The following is a 20,524-nucleotide window of genomic DNA, read 5'->3' as shown; positions in this document are numbered from 1 at the left end:
ACCTCTGAGCGCTAATCCTTGACAGCTACCGCAACCGCTCAGCCTCTCGGTCCTCGATCCGGCTACGCTTAATGGGGGTGGCGTGGAAAGGAGCAAAACCCCAGAGCTTAGGCCTCCTCATCACACTCGCTCACACACCGCTGTGCCTGAATACAATCACACGGGGGCATTCAATTACAGAAGTGTCTCTCTCATGCATACGTAGACACAGATGATTGCACACTCACGTTTTCTCCCAGCGCTGCCACTGCCTGAATGCTGTCAGCTCCCACTGACCTGTATGCATTAGTCAGTGAGCCACAAGGTCCTCCTGCCTCTGTCTCTCAACTGCCTTCGCTTTTCCGATAGCACTTATTTCTCTCATGGGATAAATGAATAAAAGAAAGGCAAGAGAGAGAGGACTTTGATTACTAAGTGGGTGCTCAACATTAATTTTCCATTCCTCGGTGTGGATGGGGTATAAAGAAGGAGTACAGACGTTTTATGCTTTGCTTTCCCCCTGTCGCCGTGTTCTTCCTGTCCTTTGGTCTCTTTCTAAGACTATCTAGGGCAAGCAATAGAAAAGCACACTGGTAATCATACGTTTTTTTATCATCACTCTCCCTGACAGCCTACGCAGTGGGACATCTCAGAAAAGGACTGGAAAAATATCTGTTTTCTTTTCTTTCATGTGAAACTAAAAACAATGCCTATTTTTGCACAAGTTTTTTTTGTTTTGTTTTTGGTTTTTTGTTGTTCATTTTTCACGATTGGGTTTAAGTTGAAGGTGCTTGCAGTTCACTCAAGGTGAGCTGTTTTAAAGTTCTCACACCTGGCATCTGTCACCTTGTCATAGATTTTGGATGATTGTGCCACAGGAAACTGAGTTAGTATTCTAAGAAAGGGAGGGGGACGAGGGGAAAAAAGTGAGAGGAAAGCCAAGAGGAGAAAAATTGAGACAAAGAGGTTTTGCATGTGCCAAGCCTGGGCATAAATTTGCACTTAGTGTATGAGCATCAGTTTTAGCCACAGCGTTTGTGTGTGATGACGCATCCTAAGCCTTGCCCGGCAAGGATTCAGTTTGAATCCCGGGTTTGGCATGTTCAGCTAAGAGGCACTAATGCTGCTTAGAACTACTTACGAAAATGGGGACACTCTCTGCTTTTTTTAAAGCAAGTAATTTCAGATGCAGTGCTTACAGGATTAGAAGACCTACTCTTCTAATCTGTGTAAATTGCCTACTTGCACACGTGCACTCATACATTTTCTATAACCCCCCCCCCCCCCCCCTTTCGTGTCTTTTACACAGATACACCGTAAGATCACTGAAATACACACGCAAACCTGCTTTTTACTTTACAGCCTCCAGCTACACATTTTAGTGAGATAATTCAGAATGAAGTGCCCCTTTTTTCCCAGAGCAACAACTTGGAAATCCCAAACTGAAGGCACTCTTTACTGATTCATTAACTTCAAAGGGAAACAATTTTAAGTGAACCTGTTTCTCCTTGAGAAACAAAATTACGTTAACAAACAAAACATTAAAAAACAGATTGGAGCACGAGAAGGTTTTTTGCTCTTATTTTTATTCTCTATTCACCGTGGCCTAAATACTGTTCTGATTATAGCACACTTCATATATACTGTATATGCTGCTGCAAAATGTCCATATGGAAATCATTTTGGATCTTCTGCCAACTGAGAACAAAAAGACAGTTCCACCTTTGAGAGGATGTGTGAATATCCCACAGTGGCTTGCTCCACATTTACTGTAATTTGTTGTGCAGAGAATGAAAAGTTGCGCTAACGAGGCAAGGAAGTTGTCCGTCATGTGCCTGCCTTCTATCCCCGCGTCACTCTCATGTCATAACTTGGATAATTGTCACAACTTTTTGATTTTTGAATTGTGAAAATAAGATGAAGAGAATTAAAGGCTTCTCTGTCAGGGAGCCATATGTAACAAGCACGCATGTATTTTAAATATAAACGAATCAATTGAACTTGCCACAGTTGAAAGATTCGGATAAGGCTCGACTTCAGTTTGCAGATGTTTGTTCAAGTGTTTAACCAAACACAAGAATGCCAGAAAGAAAGAAGGGAGAAAAAGACTTGGGGGTAATGATGGGTGCTGAGGGAGGATAGCAGTGGTATAAAGCAACAGCACTAATTTATTCACATCTCTAAAACCCATATCCCATCTGCGTCCCCACGGGTTCATCTCCAAGTGTGTCAGAACAAACTCTGAGCTTTATTATGCATTCATTTATTACATTTGTTGAGCTGAAAGTTTACGGCTTACACAGACGCAAGATGCCCCCCTCATTTTGCACAGAAATTATTCTGTATTCTCCAAACAGAAATCGCTCACAGTCAAAACACAGACTATTTCTCTGAGCTAAAGACCTCATTTTCAGCTGTAATCCACACTATGCAGAATGGTGAATTAGTGCCACCTCTGCTGCTTTTAATTTGATGCTTTTGGTGTAATGGGGTTTTGGTCACTGCATTGACCAGTTTTAACCTGACTTGGTTTTTAGTTTTTTTTTGTTTGTTTTTTTAAATAAAGGTCTCGAGGAAACATTTTAACCATCAGTATATGAATAGGATGATAAAAGCTTATATTTCTTGGATGAAAAGTGAGTGTATTACTGTGTTTACTGTGTGTTTACATCCATCTTACGCCATCTTAACCTCAGTGCAATTAATATTTAGCAACATTTCAATTTGAAATGTAAGATTCAGTACATGTGTAGCCATATTCTTGTAAATACAGATTAATCACAGTAGTTGTTTGTCTGTTCTCCTTGAGTTACATTCAGCAGCCATTTTGGTTGCTGAATGTAACTCACCTTTGCTGTAAGGCAGAAGAAAAACAATCTTTCCTCAAGGTTTCGTTTGACCTCTCCTGCTGGCATCCAAGGCTACTAAACCCAATATTTTCAAGTCACAACATTTTCTTGTTGTAAGTTATATTTTAGCTGAGAGTCTTCGTTTGCAAAATACCTTCTTCCAGCAAATATTCAGACTATGTCAGAGAGTGAACCATAGATGATTCCAGTAAACTATCAAAGACTATATTCTATCTATAACTCTAAATACTTCAAATTTGCTTTAGACCCTCAACTATTACAGAGGGTGGCGGTACACACTAATCATCGATTCTCCCCCTTAAAATCAGAGAGTGTCAGAATGGGAAGGTGAACTATTTCCAATTTTTTAGTTCTGACGATTTTGCTGAGATTTGAAATTTGAGTCTTGCCCTCTTTTAAGCATTGCACTCAAACTTAATTCGTTCTGATTTGTGCTTTGAATATACTCTGATGCGTCTGTGACCTGCGTATCCACTCTATCCCTACAGTGGTCACCTGTCCTACACCCCCATCCATCCCCAACGGCCTCCTTGAGGGCTCAGTCCTGGAGTGGGGAACCAGCGTGAGTTACACCTGTTTACCCGGCTATGAGCTGTCTTTTCCTGCTGTGCTAACCTGCACAGGGAACGGGACATGGAGCGGAGACTTGCCTCAGTGCTTGCGTGAGTCATCGTTTCCTACGTTCATTCATGCCCACAGTGCCTTCAGGATGATTGTAATGTACAGGAAGTCTCTCTATGTTTAGACTGAAATAAACCAGATGACATTTCTGAGACTGTCAGAAACTCGGTGATTCCAACAGTGAGCTTAATTGGACTGTTTTTGCCCGTTTTTAACCATTATCAGGCTTATGATTTTTGACTCTTAAAATAAGTCTTGCATCCTTTTGTTACATGTATTTGAGTTTCCAGACAGCTCTATACCTGCATATAATTTTGTTTCTCACATGCATTACATTAGTTTTAAGTTGTGCCCTCCAAGGCAAAATCCCGTATACACCACTTTTGCTGCTTTAAAAGGTTACTTCAAGTTAATGAAAGTCAAGGAATTTTGCTTAAGGATCATACAAATAAAATGAGACAGTCTGGCAGAGATGCAGAACAGAGATTATATCTGATCTCCTAAGTTACAACATCAGGGTCTTTTTTGTAAGCATTCAATCATACTTAACCCTTAAACCACTTAAAGTAAATTTAAAAAAAAACGTATTTCTTAAATGAAGGCTGGAAAAATGCAAAGAGGAGTTGGACGTTAGATCCTGCCCGTTTCTGAAGACGTAAATAAATATTTCATCATTAGCACGTGAAAACGAAGCTCTTATTTGGATTTTGATTAAATGAAAAGTGAATTGACCTCTAGCCTAAGTAACAAAGCTACAATATTAACGATGAAGATGATGATGATCCGAGCACAGCCACAAGTGACGTGTCGGGTGCGTCTTACTACATTAAGACCTTTCTCTGAATCATCTTTGCAAGCATAATAATAACCTCTGGGATGCATGACTGCTCAAGAGTGTCTCGCTGTCATCTGAATCATTCCTGCATTGTATCAGTCAGACAGAAATGAAATATCAAGAAGGCTAGAGTACTTGCATGCATTTGCTTCTCTCTGAATATCAGTCAGGACTAAGTAGAATAAAACAAAAGCCACTAAAAATAATCCTGCTCAAACCCTTCAAGTGCCGCTGTTTTGTTTGAAGTATCGCCACTTTAACTGCTGAATATAGGCAGTCCTTTTCGTGCTGAGTGAAGTGCTGAATTTTGCATCCTACAAATTAAATATTGCAGCCCTCGTGTGCAAGAAATCTCTGCCGTCAGATACTCGACTTTCTATTAGGTATAGCGTTTTATTGTGTATACAGTTACTTTGGCAAGGTTTTGAATTAGAGGAAAATTGGGATGTTTGTAGTATTTCATTATCACATGTTGGATCACAACAGACTGAACCTATAAAGCCCCCTGAGCCCATTTGAAAATAGTGCATTTGCTGCTGTGCTCTCTTGTAATTGATGCTGATGACAGAGTTCATTGCTTGTGGCCATCTTCAGTCAGGCGAACGCGGGCCCATTTGGGTACTTAGCTTCTGAAATGCAGCTGACAGACTGCTCGTGTTTGTGGCCACGCTACTAGAAGCATAGTACCGCTTGTAGCCATTTGCTGTACTCAGTGGCCACATAGCAGTCATTTACTGTAAGTCAGTATGCGCGCTGCTTTCTGATTTATACCCTGCTTAACTGAAAACGACCATATTTGTGCGCCATGCCCTGATAGTGCTCTAGCAAAGCTAAGTAACCAAATGCATGTTGTATTGAGGTACGCTTGTATCTTTGTTTGCCTGCTAAGAGTAAAACATGTCGCCTGTTCGTAAAATGGATAAGGTTCCACCTGATTAATGTCTGGAAGTTGTCTACTCCAATTATGGTGAGCGGAGTCATCCCTCAGCACACTACAATCATTTTTCCACATCAGCTACCCCAAAACAACCTCCCGCAGCAACGTGAGTGAGTAACCTTTATGTTCCATGATACTGTTAAGTGTATCTGGGCAGAGACTTGTTTTTGAATTGGTAATTATATTTAATAGCCCTATCACTCACAACGCAGAATTCATGCTTTAGTGATTGTGCTAAATTGACACAAATTGAGAGGAATGCACTATAAATATCACCGAGTGTGACCAATAACCAACTTCTGTGGAGAACTTGGCTCTCCTGCTACATTACTCGCGGTAGGAACATGTATATGATAAATCACTGAGGTTTACCAAGGAAAATAAACGAGTCATTAAAACGGGAAGACAAAGGGGAAAAAATGCTGATCATGTTTGGTGTAGAAAAGGCTATTATCTGTGCTTTAAAGTGACAACAATGCACTATCTACAGCAGTCTGCGCTGGTGGTTATTATCAGTTGAGAAGTCATTAGAGGTAAATTCTTCTGTGGTCAAAGTTTGTTTATGGTACTGGCCATTATTACTGGGACGCTCTCCATTTTCACAGGCAAGCTGTGAATGCCCATATGCCTGCAGTATTTTTGTATCTGTGCATTAGCTGCAACTATAAAGATAATCTTAAATATTTTCTTAAGTTACCATCTTTACTGAGGAGATTTCCCAACAGAATCATAAAGTCAGCGGGACGAATCATCAAATTCCTTTCAGCTACATCATACAGATTTGCTGCAAATCAGACCTGATAAGTTTGTTATATTTTGTATGGTATGAAATCATTTTAAATATACTGCCTAGCAGTTTAGTATACATACAGCATGGCTGCACTGCTGTCTGTTTAAAAAAATATATAACTGCAATTTATCAACTTCAACTCAGCACTTTCTCTTGAAATACAGTTCAGCAAAACTCCAGGAGGTGCAATGAATCAGCAAAGCAAGTCTTTTCTTAATAGTTGAACTTTCTTTAGCCAGACAGGATTAAGATGCATGGCCCTGCTTTCTATAACAACACATATGAATCTCCTAAATTCAATGCTTGAGAATGCTAGTTCATGCGTCTGCAGGGATGCAACTTTGAATGTGGCCTCTGCATAATGATTACCTTAAAGCATTGATAATTCATCAAGGAAAGAGTGTGGCTGTGGAAAGAGCGAGAAAAACTTTGACTAGTCTCTCTCAGTCTTCCATCAACACACATATACATACACAGGAACACACAGGCGCATTAAATATGCTGAGCTTGGTTTGGCCTGGGGCCATTTCTTTTATATATCCATAAAACAGTACATTATTTCCCCGCAGCCTAAAGCTCATGACTGATGTGCATGTCACCTGGTTGGCCTGTATTGTCAACCCTCCAAAGTGCCATCTGCATACAGTCTTACGATGCCTTTTTTGAAATGACAAGAATCATTTTTCAGATCTGGAACCGAATTTGCATCTTTGCTTGCTGTCATATCAAAAATGGGTAAACCGCTGCAAACAAGGGGGCAGAAGCTTGCAATGCATCATTTTCACTGGGGGTCTAAAGGATAGGGAAACACATTTTCCAGGAGAAGATCCATCCCTAAATCCAAGGATTTTTTTCCTCAGCTAACAGTATTTCCAGTAATGGCTTTAGTCAGACATCCCTGGATGGGCTGGATTCTAATCACTTCTTTTACTCGATATCTATTGTGTCAGATATTGGAAGTGAGAAAACCCTGTTGGCTTTTTTTTTTTTTTTTTTTTAGGGAAAAGAGCAAACAAGAACTTATCTGTCTCCAGGCCTCCATGTAGCAGCACATGTCAGGTCTGGAGAAGCAGTGCCTGCCTTATTACAGACTTGATCCCACAGTGCTCTGGCTGCGTGACTGAAGACGGTGACTCTCACCTCTGCACTCTCACGCACTGAGCATTTCTGGATCCTCCACATCCAACAAGTATCTTTCACTGATCCACTTGTCTGTCTCATTTCATTTGTATGATCCACTATAACGGCTTGCTAGGTGCAAACATTAAATAAAGAAAAGACAGAAAAATAAACTAGCAGACTGTCTCTGGACATCACAACCATTCAGCCTAAATCACTCCAGTCAGTTTGATTAGATGTCTATAAGCAATAAATTGAGGGAGCCACAGTGGCAATCCATTGGGAATCATCTGCTGAGGTTGTGGCTTCAGTCTCATTTAAAAAAAAATGATATCATACAAGGGGCCTGGAGAGCAACAGCAGCAGATGGCTGTAGTTGTGTTAACCTCAAGGCCCTGTCAGAGAAATTAATATTCACTTGCTAATTATTTTGATCTCAAATTGAGAGCCGTCGCCCCCCTCTCACTCCCTCTTTGCTGTCAAAATGAATATGCACATACCCACCATTAGCCCTCACCAGCAAGGTTGAGTGTTGGAAACAAAAAATAATAAAAAAAAGAGACAGAGTAATTCATCCAGAGACAAGGACGTCAATGCATCTGCCCACACGCAATAAAAAATGGGCAAAAGACTTTGTGCAACAAGCATAATGTCAATGCAATTTGAATAATTCAGTCCTTGAAGAATTTGCGGATCATATAGAGAGACATTGATTTTTACAGGCGGGAACGTGAATAAAGAGGATGTAATAAAAAGCCTATCAAAAACAGCAAAGCTCACAGCAGCAATCAAAACCAGTGTTGGCTCCTGTGGTCTGATCATGTGTGGGTACAGAAGAAGCCCCCATAGCTTATTAGTTGTGAATATAATACTGAAGACTCAGCTGAACAATGCTTTCAGTTGACTCTCTGCATGCAGTCTTCCTTTTGTGTTATGCAGCAGAAAAGAGACAGATGTTTGAATTTTTAAAAGGAGCTAGATCATTTTCTGCATTTGTAATCACACGAACAGAATATATCCTTCACACTGCACCTGGATACGTCCTGTATGGTTACAGAAACATCTGTGCTGCTGTTGTTGATCAGGAGCGGTATCAGCAATATTACACGTTTCCTCCTCTGCAGCCAAGTTCTGCGGTGATCCTGGGACGCCTCCCAAAGGAAGGCGAGAAGGACGCAGTTTCATCTTCAAGTCAGAGGTCACGTTTAGCTGCAGTGCCCCCTACGTGCTGGTCGGGTCAACAACTCGCATGTGCCAGGAAGACGGGACCTGGAGCGGATCTCAGCCCCGATGTATAGGTGAGGAAACAAAACTCGCTGATTCACCTAAACACAGAAAATCTCAGTGTTTGAAAACAGTTTTGGAGTTTTCCACTGTAATTACATTTTTCATTCCTAATTATATTACAGCAAACAAATGCACAAAAACATAAAGAACAAAAGGGCTGAAGGTGAATGAGAATCAGGTTGCCATCTGGTGTAAAACTAAATCAAAGTATAAAAATCATTTATGTGCCTCTTTATTTTCATCTGATGTTAGCTGCTAAGGAAATATTTGAAAATGCATAAAATAAAGTGCTTTTTTGTAATTTAAAGAAAATTGAAAACCAAGAAATGCATTTTATTTCCAGTCATGTTACTGCGCCACATCAGTAATGAAACTCCAGAGAGAAATCTTTTTTTTTCACTGTCACATTCTAATTTTTCCAGAGCCCACGAGAACCACGTGTGAAAACCCGGGGACACCTGAGCATGGCTTCATGAATTACTCAACAGGCTTTAAGGTGAACCGAGCAAAGATTGCAATGAATGCATTTCATAAAAATGGCTGTAGGCACTTTAATTCTGGGGTGATTGTGTGTGTGTGTGTGTGTGTGTGTGTGTGTGTGTGTGTGTGTGTGTGTGTGTTTTGTTTAAGAATTTATGGTATAAAGGTGTTTGAAATATTAGAATTTCCACATTTTCCACCACACAAAGCACCCAATCAAAGTAGCACTCACTGTAACTCTGATGTGTTAATCACCCTTCGTTTTCTTCTAAATGTGCAATATCCAGTGGATTTTTGTAGGTACAGTTATCATGTATTCCTTTGGATGATGTTATGTGGGTGCAAGGATGTAGCAGAGAAGTGCGTGCATATAATTCCCCTTAAACTAACTGGATTTTTCAACCCCCTGGAATGTCCGTGGGGAGATGTGAGGGAGGAAAAAAATGCATCTTAAAAAAATAAATAAATAAGTAACTGGTGGTATGACCATTGATCTGTGCTCAGTGAGATGAGATGCTTTCAGTCTGTGTGTTTCGCTTTATTTTTGCCCTCCCTATTGCTTTTAGAGTGTCACTTACAAGTGCAATTTCTCCACGACATTCAGCTGAATGTGTGATATGTAATTTATCCCATATGAAAGCATTGGGAGCTTATTTAGATAAGTGCTTGTAATGGCTGTAGTCTTGCATTTTTCTGCATTACTGAACATTTTTACCAATATCCTGAGACTACCGAATGAGAAAATTCACTGTTGATGATGTCTTTAAAGAGTCGACTGGGATGGTAGCAGGAAATAAAAGTCATTTATTAGCAGAACAGAAAGCAGTTGAATATTTTAACCAGAAAGTCATCTTCCTCACTCTTTAATGTCTGTGCATCAGTTGCAAACACAAACATGGGCCATCGCCTCTGGGAATAGCCTCCATCTGCCTCTACACGCTACAGATAATCATTAAAAAAGTGAAAAAAAAACTTTGGTGTGCACTGTGTTTTTTCCAGGCTCTTTAGTTTGATGCTAGGAGCCTATTGGCATTTGCATCATTGTATTGACTTTTTTCACTTTGTGTGCGGTCTGTTGGTGGCCAGGTGGGCAGCAGAGTCGACTTCCAGTGCCAGCAGGGACACATACTGCAGGGCTCCACCACAAGGCTCTGTTTGCCAGATCTCACCTGGACTGGCACCCAGCCAGCCTGCATCTGTAAGTGCTTGTTCCTTATGCTCTAACTATATCTTAACATCACTCGTTGTTGTTTTTCACTACTCCTTCTGGCATCTTGTCGCTGCTTATCCGCATTGCCGACTGCTCCAGACGCTCTGTTTTTGCTTTTCCTCAACACCCGTAGCACCCATCCTCGCACTGTCGATACCTCCCCTCAGCAACTTTTCACATTCGCTCAATCCTGCCATAACCTCTGGCCTCCCAGTAGATTGCAGCTTGCCCCTCAATCAACCTGCCATCATCCTGAGACTGTACTGAACACTGTGATCACTGTCCTTCTGTTTAAACTCCCCGAAAAGTCGACCGACACCAAACTATGGCCGTGTAGTTTAGCCCATTCACTTTGCCAAGATAAGTGGTTTTCTAAAATGTGATGTAGTCCAGTATCCTAGTAAAACCCTTTCAGCTACAGTGGGTTTTTTTACTGGAACATTTCTTATAATAAACTCCATTTTATTAAGCACCCACAATGTAAACACTTCAGCTGTGTGATGATAATGTGCTTCAGATGATATTTCGTAATCTTGATTTCATAACTACAAAAATATACGGCATCCGTTCAAATCCCAGAGACATTTACGCTGAGGAAGCAAGCTGAGGCATTGTAATACCTGCCCCGCGTCCTCTGCCTTCCTTGCAGCCCTGTGTGTCTGTGCATCTGCTGTAGTGGGAGAAGAAGGAGTTTAAGACGAATAGTGAAACCTTGAATATGTGCCTGCTGTGTTTTTGTTGTTCATACACTCAGCTAAAAACAAATCAGGTAAACCTGACAGAAGCTGTTTCAATAGAAACTTGATGCCACTGTACTAAATTAAAATTTCATGTTAAAGGTTCATTATATTCAGAGCATGATGATTTAATTGAAATTTGATGTTTTATATGTTTTATTAAAAATAAAATCTCACACTTTAGAGGTCTTTCTAGGTTCAGGTCAACTCATTATCAGTCCAGTACTTGTACCTGACCAGTTTTAGAGGATTTTATAATGCTACTTTACACTGACTGGTGAATAATTCAAGCATGGAAAAAGGCACCTAATTCCTAAAGGCACACCGGACTGAAAATCAGGTCTCATGGAGTGATCGATTCATATTATAAAGTTTTGATTCGAATTGATTCAAATTGTCATCAATATGCACGGGACAAGTCAGGAGAGAGGTGCAAAAGTGCACATAAAACACAGTGGAGGTTCTGTCGTGGTTTGGAGATGAATTTCAGCCAGTTGTGTTCAGAATCTTGTCAAAATTGCTGGAAATATGAACGTGGAAAAGTACGGTCAGATTTTCATCGTGTAATATCGTCTGGAAAGAGTCCGATTGATAACAGCTTCATTTTTTAGCAAGACCCCAAACATACTGTCAATGCAGCAAAAGCTTCCCTAGATAGAAAAACACACACTGGAAAACTACCAGTCATGAATTGGCCTCCCCAGAGCCCGGACCTCAACAATATTGAAGCAGTGTGGGATCATTTTGACAGAACAAAAGGCAGCCAACATCAAAAGGAGAGCTTTGAATGTCCTTCAGGAAGAAATATTCGTGAAGACTGCTTGAAGAAATGACACCAATGCTGCGTAAGAGTTCAGGCTGTGTTGAAGAATAAATGTGGTACCAAATACTGACTTTCAGGCTCGTTAGAACTGTACAAACTCTGGTGTTGCTTTATATACTGTATTTTCATGTATGTTTGCACATGTTTGCATATGCATATTCAATAAATACCTGCACGTATTTCCCATTATGAACCTGTCAAAATATAAAGAAGAGACATTTACGCAGTACTGTATATAAAGTCAGTTGTTGTGCAGAGATTCTTTTTCAAATTAAGATTTTTTTTAAATTAAGATTGTTCTCAAAACTTCAGCTGAAAGCAGAAAAGACTACAAAAAACATACCTGTCTACACTTGACAGCTCCTCAGCCCTTCCTGCTCCACCTCTATCTTCAAACTGCTGACCCTGTCATCCTGCTCGCTATAGAATAATTCAGGATGTTGCACCTCCCCTGACTCCTTAATGGCATTTATTGCGAGCATTGTGATGGATACCCAAAAATAGAGCAGCAGTCAGAGCAGATTTAAATCAATATTATTATAAATTATAAAACTCATATGTAAAAATGTGATTTTTAACTAAAAGACTGACATCGTATTGCCGGAGGTGTGGGAGCAGCTGTGTTTGGTGAGGATTAATATCTATATGCAGTTAAATGATTGCTACAGAGTGAAACACATATAGTCTGTATTGCACCGCTTTGTGAGTCTTCAAAAAAGTCGAGATGACTCTGCTGCTAACAAAGGAAAATATTATAACACGAAAATAAAATAGAAAACAAATCACTAGACGAGAAGATTAATTTGAAGTCCCTTTCACTTTGTTAAACACTAGTTCTCTTCATTATTTTCTGAGGAAGCCTAATGCGTAACAATATATTCTTAATTTATATCCGTGCTTAATTTAAAGCTCTTCGTCATCTTTTATCTGCCACGAGACGGACAGCAGAAGCCGAGGACACGATTCAGTCAATTGTTAGGCAAATTTATGCTACATAACTCATTAAAATTTGTGTTTACCTGCTTTGTTTTTAAATATGGTAATTAAGGTTTCAGCCTTAATTGATTAATAATGGATTAATGACTTCCACCATACCTGACAAAACAAGAAATGTTAATGCCTCAACCTAGTCTTAAACTTTAGTAAATCTCTACATTTCTCTAAAGACAGTTTATATTTTTATACTGAAAGAGTGAAAAATAAAATATAAGCCATGTTTATGCCTACTGGATATTGATTTGATTTGCTTCCTGAATATTCCTGCCGTGCACATTACTGCAGTGATTAGTCCTCAAGAAGGTGCGAGCAACCTTTTTGAATATTGTGTACCAACAGAACATCCCACCAGCCACAATTACTTGAATGGGCATAAAATAATATATTAAAAAAACCAATGTTTTAAGGTTTTTGCTTTATTTTCTTGACTTGGGCTGTTCAGCAGGTGCAGTTTCATTGCAGGGTGTGCCTACTGTGGTTGCAACTTTTCAGGAGCTGCTCTCTGGCCTTGTTCCATCACCTGTAGTGGCTTGAAAAATGTATTGATTTTACCCCTGACCTCCTCTTGTCATTGTTAGCTGGAATTGAAAACACAGTCTTAGAATACAGAATTTATGTTTGGCAGTCACCGCTATCTTTTACCCTACAGTTTAAGGAAAGACCCTCAAAATAAATGACTGAGAAACATTCTTAGCCTAACGCTACATTAACATTGGTCATTTAAATACTCTAATCGTCAGTAGGTTAGCTTGCCATAAAACTTTGTGGCACATTAGCTTATTAACTGGCAGGCAGCATCACATCCATCAGATATCATGCATTCATGCCACACTGTTTTCCTAATATTTTTTATTGAAAGACTTCTCTAAATCTGAAGGTCATGCATATAAATTTTTTTGTGCAAGTAGAATCTCTTTTCACTATGGCACAGTTCACACTGGCGCAGGCTTCTTGTGAATAGAAAACTCGAGATGTGTTTTTTATAAGTCACAGTAGCTCTAACCCACACCTCCAATCAAGCTTCATTGATTGAACCTCAGGTTTGTTAACTAGATTCCAATTAGCTTCTGCTGTTGTCATTAGCCCAGAGGTAAATGATGTATTCAGGAGGGACCTGAACAATAACTTGTGTGCTGTGCTGTTAGTTAAACTTGCTTGTGTTGGTTCATAATTGTAACTCCTAGCATTAGGACTGAGCAGCCTGAATGTTTTTTGCAATAGCATGTGTCATTAAATAGTGCATGTGGTTGCTATGAATGGGAGATACAAAAAAAATGATTTTGGTTTAATAAAACTGCAAATCATTGTCCAGTAAATTAATGACAGCCAAGTAATTTTTTATGCGTTCATGCCTGGAGATGGTTACACAGGCCCAGTGGGGTGTCTGGCCCAAAAAAACATTGTGGATAAACAGTGGTTATTAGAGGTGGGAATCACCATACATCCCACGATACGATATTATCACAATACTTAATGCACGATACGATATTATTGCGATTTTTTTTTAAAATATCTGCGATATTCAGATTCTGTACATAAAGGTAAACTTTATCAGTATTCATTTTATCTAATATCAAAGTCTCGCACTCAGTCTTTCTCTCATTTCAGTCAGTTTTATTGTTGACAAACTGAATGGTTTGTATTACAGTCTAGTCCAACTTAACTGAATGCAACCATCTGGTACAATTATAGCTATTCTGAACTATGCAATTTATGAAAACCATGCAGCCCCTTCAGCAACTGAAGAATTTGAAAGTAAATTAAAACAAAATATAATTTTACATTAAATAAAAAAGTTTTAAACTTAATTAAAATAAAACATGTCTTAAATTAAAATAAGTAAACTGTCATGTTTATTGCTGCCAAAAAAAAGTTAAACACATTTGGACAGTGAAGGAATGTCAGGATTCTTGCTCAGAAAAAGGAGCTGATCAACGTGCTCTGAAGTCAGAGCACAAAAACTTTTTTTGTAACAAAATATCGATTTCTGCTGTCCCTGTATCGATACATTATTAGCAAACAAAATATCACGATACTACACAGTATCGATTTTTTCCCCCACCCCTAGTGGTTATGTATATGTATTTCAGTGTGAGTGCTTTTGTGTGGATCCAACACTCTGTTGTGACCTTCGGTCAAAACACAGTCATAAATCCTCTAAAATACCTTTCTCTATGATTAAATGGTCCTCTGTTACTGTGAAGCCACTTAATGGATTTAAAAGTGAAGCCAACCAATCTTATACAGCTGGCAAAAGAAAAAACTTGGAGGGATTATCAACACATTTAATGCAAGTGATGCAATGGACGCAAGTCAGAATTTAATATTCCTGGCTCTTACTCTTGTTATCTCTATCAGATTATATTGTTATATAACAATATTATTATTCATTCTCTAATATATAAAAAACTTGAATAAATCGAAAAACTGAAAGACCTGTATGTATGTCTACAGATTAATGAGATTGCTTGTAATAAATAAAGTTGTGTGTTACAAGAAAAGAACATTGTAACAGATTAAAAGTTAACTTTATGCTATCGACCGTGGCCTGCTGTTACTAAAGCTGGCTGACCTTCTTGTCCCTTACAGAAATCCATCAGCATGGCTGTCTCTCTGTGTCTGCCTCTATCTACCTCTGCCTCTCAGTCTGTATCCCTAGCCCCATAGCTAAGAGATAGCAGCGTTGAATGAAGAACATTGCATGTTGTCGTGTGACACAAAAACTGTTCTTTGAGGCTCCTTGTAATCTCAGAAGTAAAGCCCACTGTGCCGTTTGAAGTGTAAATAAACTGTCAGCTGAATCTGATGAGGAACATGATATGTGTTTGGTACAATTCACAGGCCTTGTAAGTGCCTTTAGTATTCATGGTCTACAAACTGTGCACCACACTGGACATATGCTGACAGTCATTTTAAAGGAGTTACTTAGACTTGTCCTCAGGCAGTAGGGAGGGAATATAGCTTTATGTTTCTAGCTTTAATATCTACAACCCGTTGAAAGAGGTAGTTTTGGTTTTTCTTTCTCTTTTTTTTTGCACTGTGTAAATAAAAACCACCTCATTAAAAAAGTTCTGTGTGGCACACACGGTTGATTTAAACAGTTTTTTCTAATGCATGCTAAATTGTTACATCCAGTTATAAGTATATGATGCATTAGATGAGCTTTCTGCTAAATTTCAACACAACCTTTACCTTCACGGGCCTCTTTAACTTCCTAGAAAATGGACACTGTGCTTGCAGACATGCACACTCACCCACATATATAATACTACTTGAACATTTCTCAAACACCAGCAGCAGTAATATCCAGAAAGAGGAATTTCCAGCAGTCTGCTCGTCTTTCATAAAGCCCAAACTGGGTTTCATCCTGGCATCCCTTCCACACCCTATTGCCACTAATGTCATTAAGACGCCATGAAGAACTGATTTGGTACTGTGACTCACTTGCAGCTGTCTCCCATTTGACAGCTGGCAACATATTCTTTCACTCACAAACTGCAAAATTATTTCGCTGTTTTCACATTATGGTCGATGCCTCAGAGGCTGAATGCTCAGTTTTTTTTTTGGTTTGTAGGGTGATTTGCATAAACTTTTGTTTTGTAGGGAGAGACTGTTGAAGTGAAAATTTAAGCTAAGTGTAATCAGTGTATTCAGATATTTAATTCAGACTAAATAAGACACTGGTGTTTTGGCAACACGACAATAACAGTGTTTGCCCCCAGTTTGTTATTCGTCTAAATGCTATCCTAAATTTCTCCCTGCTTTGTTTTACTTTTTGGAAACAGAAGACAGGAGACAAAACACATTTCAACACTTTTGTGGATGGGAGATTTCACTTTCTGAATTTTATTCTTTCCAAATAAAACATGACAAACTATTTAGTGGTTGGTCATTCGTTGTCATGGAGCTCTCACACTTTTTTCCTCAGTGTAGTCAGCCCAGGCTGCACCGTACATGCACGCTCTCATGCTGTACGCTCTCACAAGGTTTAAAACAACGTTTGCTTCAGCACTTTTCTTTCCCACAAGGACACCAGTGAGCTTAGACCAGCTCGGTCCTGCCCTTGAACATTTTCGATTATTTCAAGATATACACAAACACCTCCAAATGTTTTGGGGGGTTTTCAGCTGCTAGCTGAATTACAATGAGTTCACCTAGACCTTGTGTTGCACTGCTATAGCATTTAAACGCAGGCATTCCTTATTGCTTGCAATCTGTGACCGGTAGCTGACACAGTTAAGGTTTGGATATAATTTGGCTCCCGCTCACGTTGGAGGAAAATTCAGTGTAAAGTTAAGCAGTGCATATCCTAACCCACAAGATTGTATTCATATTAGAACATAAACATAAACATATTAAAGTATCAGCATGCTTCCTAATAGCTGCCTGCACTCAATTAAATTGTAAGATATGCGTACTTCCCTTTTTACCCCCACCCACCCCCTGTATCTTCTTCTTCCTCCCCCTAGTGAGAGCTTAATTATCTTTTCTCTATCTGTACATCTTTCTGAGGTGTGTGTGTGTGTGTGTGTGTGTGTGTGTGTGTGTGTGTGTGTGTGTGTGTGTGTGTGTGTGTGTGTGTGTGTGTGTGGTGCACGACTCTATTTGTATGCATGTCTGGGATTGTGATGTGAATGTGTGTGTACTAACACATTGCTCCTCTGCTTGATATCCAGCTCACTCCTGCAAGCAGCCGCGGAGCCCAGCCAACGCTGACGTCATGGGTCTAGACCTGCCTTCGTACGGCTACACCCTGGTGTACACCTGTCAGCCAGGTTATTTCCTCTCCGGAGGTTCAGAGCACCGTGTCTGCCGCTCCGACGGCAGCTGGACTGGCAAGGTGCCCGTGTGCAGAGGTACGTGGCTGGCAAAGGTCTGCGGGGGGCAAATGATTGAAAAAGTGGTAAGAAGGGAAAGAGTTGGAGTTAAAGATAAATCATCCAAAACGATAACGAGGTGCGTTCTGTGAGCCTATCGTATAACTGCCAGCAAGTTTCTCAAAGTTTCATCAATGTTAGCGTTAGAGCATAGCCACCACAGGTTTTAGCAAAAGAGGGAAAAGTACAATGCAGGCAGTATGTTACAGCTGAGTGCTATTTGTTTTGGAAACATCCTCCAGCTGTTAGACCCTGCTGCGTATCACAATATCTTTGTGACAGATATATTTATGTTCTTTTCAGCCGGTTCCAAATCGCATGAGAAAACTGTCAAACATATACTGGGAACACCAAGCCCTAAAATAAACGGTGAGTATTGAACTGTACGAGCTTTCCATTTAATACATGCAGAAGTCGACAATCCTGTACTGCATCTGCCGTTTGATAGGCTCGGCATTAACTGCTGCACAGAAACATTTTGTTTCTTAAACAGCAGGAAAAAATCATCTCCGTACAACCAACGCTCGCCCTTTTTCATTGTATGCACTCTGCATAGTGTGAGCAATGTTTATCTTCATCAGATCACATAAATAATAATTATGTATTGCCTCTTGCACAAAACCTAGTGTTGTAGCGTAGTATTGCAGGTTATAGGTTCCGCCGTAGAGGAGAATTATTAAAATGATGAAAATTATTGGTGTAGAGCGTGGTGCATATTTGTCCGTGGCTATATTACAAATACAGCAGGTTTCCTTTTTCCATTTCAATATATGCCTCTTTCAGAGTCATTTAGAGCAAATAATTACTGCAAAACAAGATTTAAATCCAATTTGTTCCAGGCAAAATTAACAGGTCATAATAGGGAGCTATATTCGCATAATATACGTACGACGCGTTTCATCTGTAATAGAAAATGGTGCAGCATGGTAATTACTTGTAAAACTGTACCACAATACATGCATGTAAATTTATGCTGTAATTATGATGAAAATATACTAAAGTCTCTGAATTTGCCTTGAGCATCGAAGAGCACTGTAACGCATTAAAGAAAAAATTTTAAATGTGTTCGTTTAGAATATGCTAATAGAAATTGTAATTAATTGGTGATGCATATGTGGTTCAAACATGAAGCTTTCCAACATGAAGCTTCCTCCCGGAATGAAATCTGTATTTTTACTGCCAGGTTCTTTCCAGACCTTTAGGACAGCCTTCATCCTTGCCAAATGGACTGGTACTTATTTAGTACTTTTCTATTCTTACTGAGCACTAAAGCTCTTTACTATTATGTTTTTCTGTCAGCTTCAACTGTACTTGAACTGTTATTCAGCAGATTCTGATATGCTAACATAATGTAAGATTGTTAACATGGTATCTGTATTGTAGGCACCATCACTGTGTCCATGTTAGATATAAGCACGTAGCATATACCAACATATCACTGTAAAACTAAAGAGGCTGCTTCAAATGTTGTCAGTAAAGCCTGCACATATCAAGGCTGTATCATCAAGGCTTGTGTTATCAATACTAAATACTTTGGCTAGGTAAGCTGTTCATATTTACTCAGGAAGCCTAAATTGAAATTTTAAAAAATAAGTAAAGTAGAGTGCATTAAGACATTTAAACACAGAAGAAAATCTGTCCAGGGGTCTGTGCAAAACACAAAAAAGAGGTTTCTGTTTTATTTTTTAGCATTTTCAATTCTCATCTTTACACAAATTAAGTGACCACCATTGACCCAAGCTACCAAGTCCCACTTCTTCAGTAATTACTAGGTTATTATTCAGACCAAGATTAATGTTTTTTCCTGCTATTAACTACAAAGCGTCACCTTTCTGCGTTCTTGCAGGCTAGAAGAAGTTTTTCCACTGCATAATATTAAAAGTTTCTGCCGATTTCACAGAGCAAGCCTACAGTTATCACTTTAAAATTGTATTTAATTATCACTGGCTGAGATTGTCAAAGCATATAAGGAACTTGATATTCAAATTGAATGACGAGATTGTTATCAGCTGTCTGTTATGTTGATTCCACGCCGTTTCTAATTACCCTTTTGCAGCGTTGGAGTCGGCTTGAATTACAACCATGATGTTGACTTGATGTTTAAAATATACGTGTTTGAACCAGTAGTTCCCCAGGAGTTAATTTGATGTAATTTTTTTTAATGACAAAATGTTTTGACATTACTTAGCGAGGTTTCATTTTCCCACAGTTCCCGATGACGTCTTTGCACCTGATTTCATCTGGAAGGGTTCATATGACTACAAGGGCCAAAAGCAGCCAATGACTTTAACAGTCGCCAGCTTTAATGCCACAACGGGAAAAGTCAATGTAACTTTAAGAGACAGTAGCATGGAGTTTCTGCTCTCTGGTGAGTCATCAATAAATCATCTGTCTTCTACATCCTCCCCCCTAACCGCCCCTCAACAAATCTGTGTGTCACTTCCATTTATTTTGAGGATGCCTCATGTCAATCAGTCAATCACCAAATGATCTCATGCATGAGAGTGGAAATTAACTATTGGCACTAAAGACGGATGTATCAGTCTGCAGCGAGTGACTGACTAACTGCCCACTCAAGAGTCACTCGTCTCCTCCCCTCCTCCCCCAGCTGTTTCTTCTTTTCTCACCTCTTCTTTTCTTCTCCGGCTTTTCTTCATTTTCCCCGCTCGCTTCTCTCTGCTTTTATCATTCTGCCACACTCATTGCCTCATCTCTTTACTCGCATCATTTCTCTTCTTGTCCTTACCTTGTAGGAGTCTACAAACGCCAGGAGGCACGGCTAATGCTCCTGCTGTACCAGATGAGAGCAGTGGCCCACAGCTCCTTGAGCAGGATTACTGATGAGACCTGGGCAATGGACGGATTTGTGAGTGTAAACAGGAATTTGAATCACACGGGAAGTAATCTTTGGAGAACAAAAAGCAGGCGCTGCAGCTGTAATTTATTTTATTAAGTCTGTCAGA

The 20,524-nt window shown here is 39.6% G+C and overlaps 1 protein-coding gene across 4 annotated transcripts in view; it reads left to right on the top strand.

Moving 5' to 3' along the window:
- LOC113032123 (CUB and sushi domain-containing protein 3-like) overlaps nucleotides 1-20,524 on the top strand; it is a 245,265-nt gene that overhangs the window by 221,701 nt on the left and 3,040 nt on the right. For all 4 annotated transcript variants that reach the window (XM_026184799.1, XM_026184798.1, XM_026184796.1 and 1 more), the window contains 8 exons: nucleotides 3,338-3,511; nucleotides 8,276-8,449; nucleotides 8,861-8,934; nucleotides 10,005-10,116; nucleotides 17,361-17,540; nucleotides 17,865-17,930; nucleotides 19,771-19,929; nucleotides 20,315-20,427. In XM_026184799.1, coding sequence (XP_026040584.1) covers nucleotides 3,338-3,511; nucleotides 8,276-8,449; nucleotides 8,861-8,934; nucleotides 10,005-10,116; nucleotides 17,361-17,540; nucleotides 17,865-17,930; nucleotides 19,771-19,929; nucleotides 20,315-20,427 — 1,052 coding nt within the window. The remainder of the gene's footprint in view (nucleotides 1-3,337; nucleotides 3,512-8,275; nucleotides 8,450-8,860; nucleotides 8,935-10,004; nucleotides 10,117-17,360; nucleotides 17,541-17,864; nucleotides 17,931-19,770; nucleotides 19,930-20,314; nucleotides 20,428-20,524) is intronic.

Source organism: Astatotilapia calliptera, chromosome 11, assembly GCF_900246225.1.
Source record: "Astatotilapia calliptera chromosome 11, fAstCal1.2, whole genome shotgun sequence".
Taxonomy (NCBI): domain Eukaryota; kingdom Metazoa; phylum Chordata; class Actinopteri; order Cichliformes; family Cichlidae; genus Astatotilapia; species Astatotilapia calliptera.
Note: the sequence above shows the minus strand (reverse complement) of the source record. Positions and strands in the feature narration are given on the sequence as shown.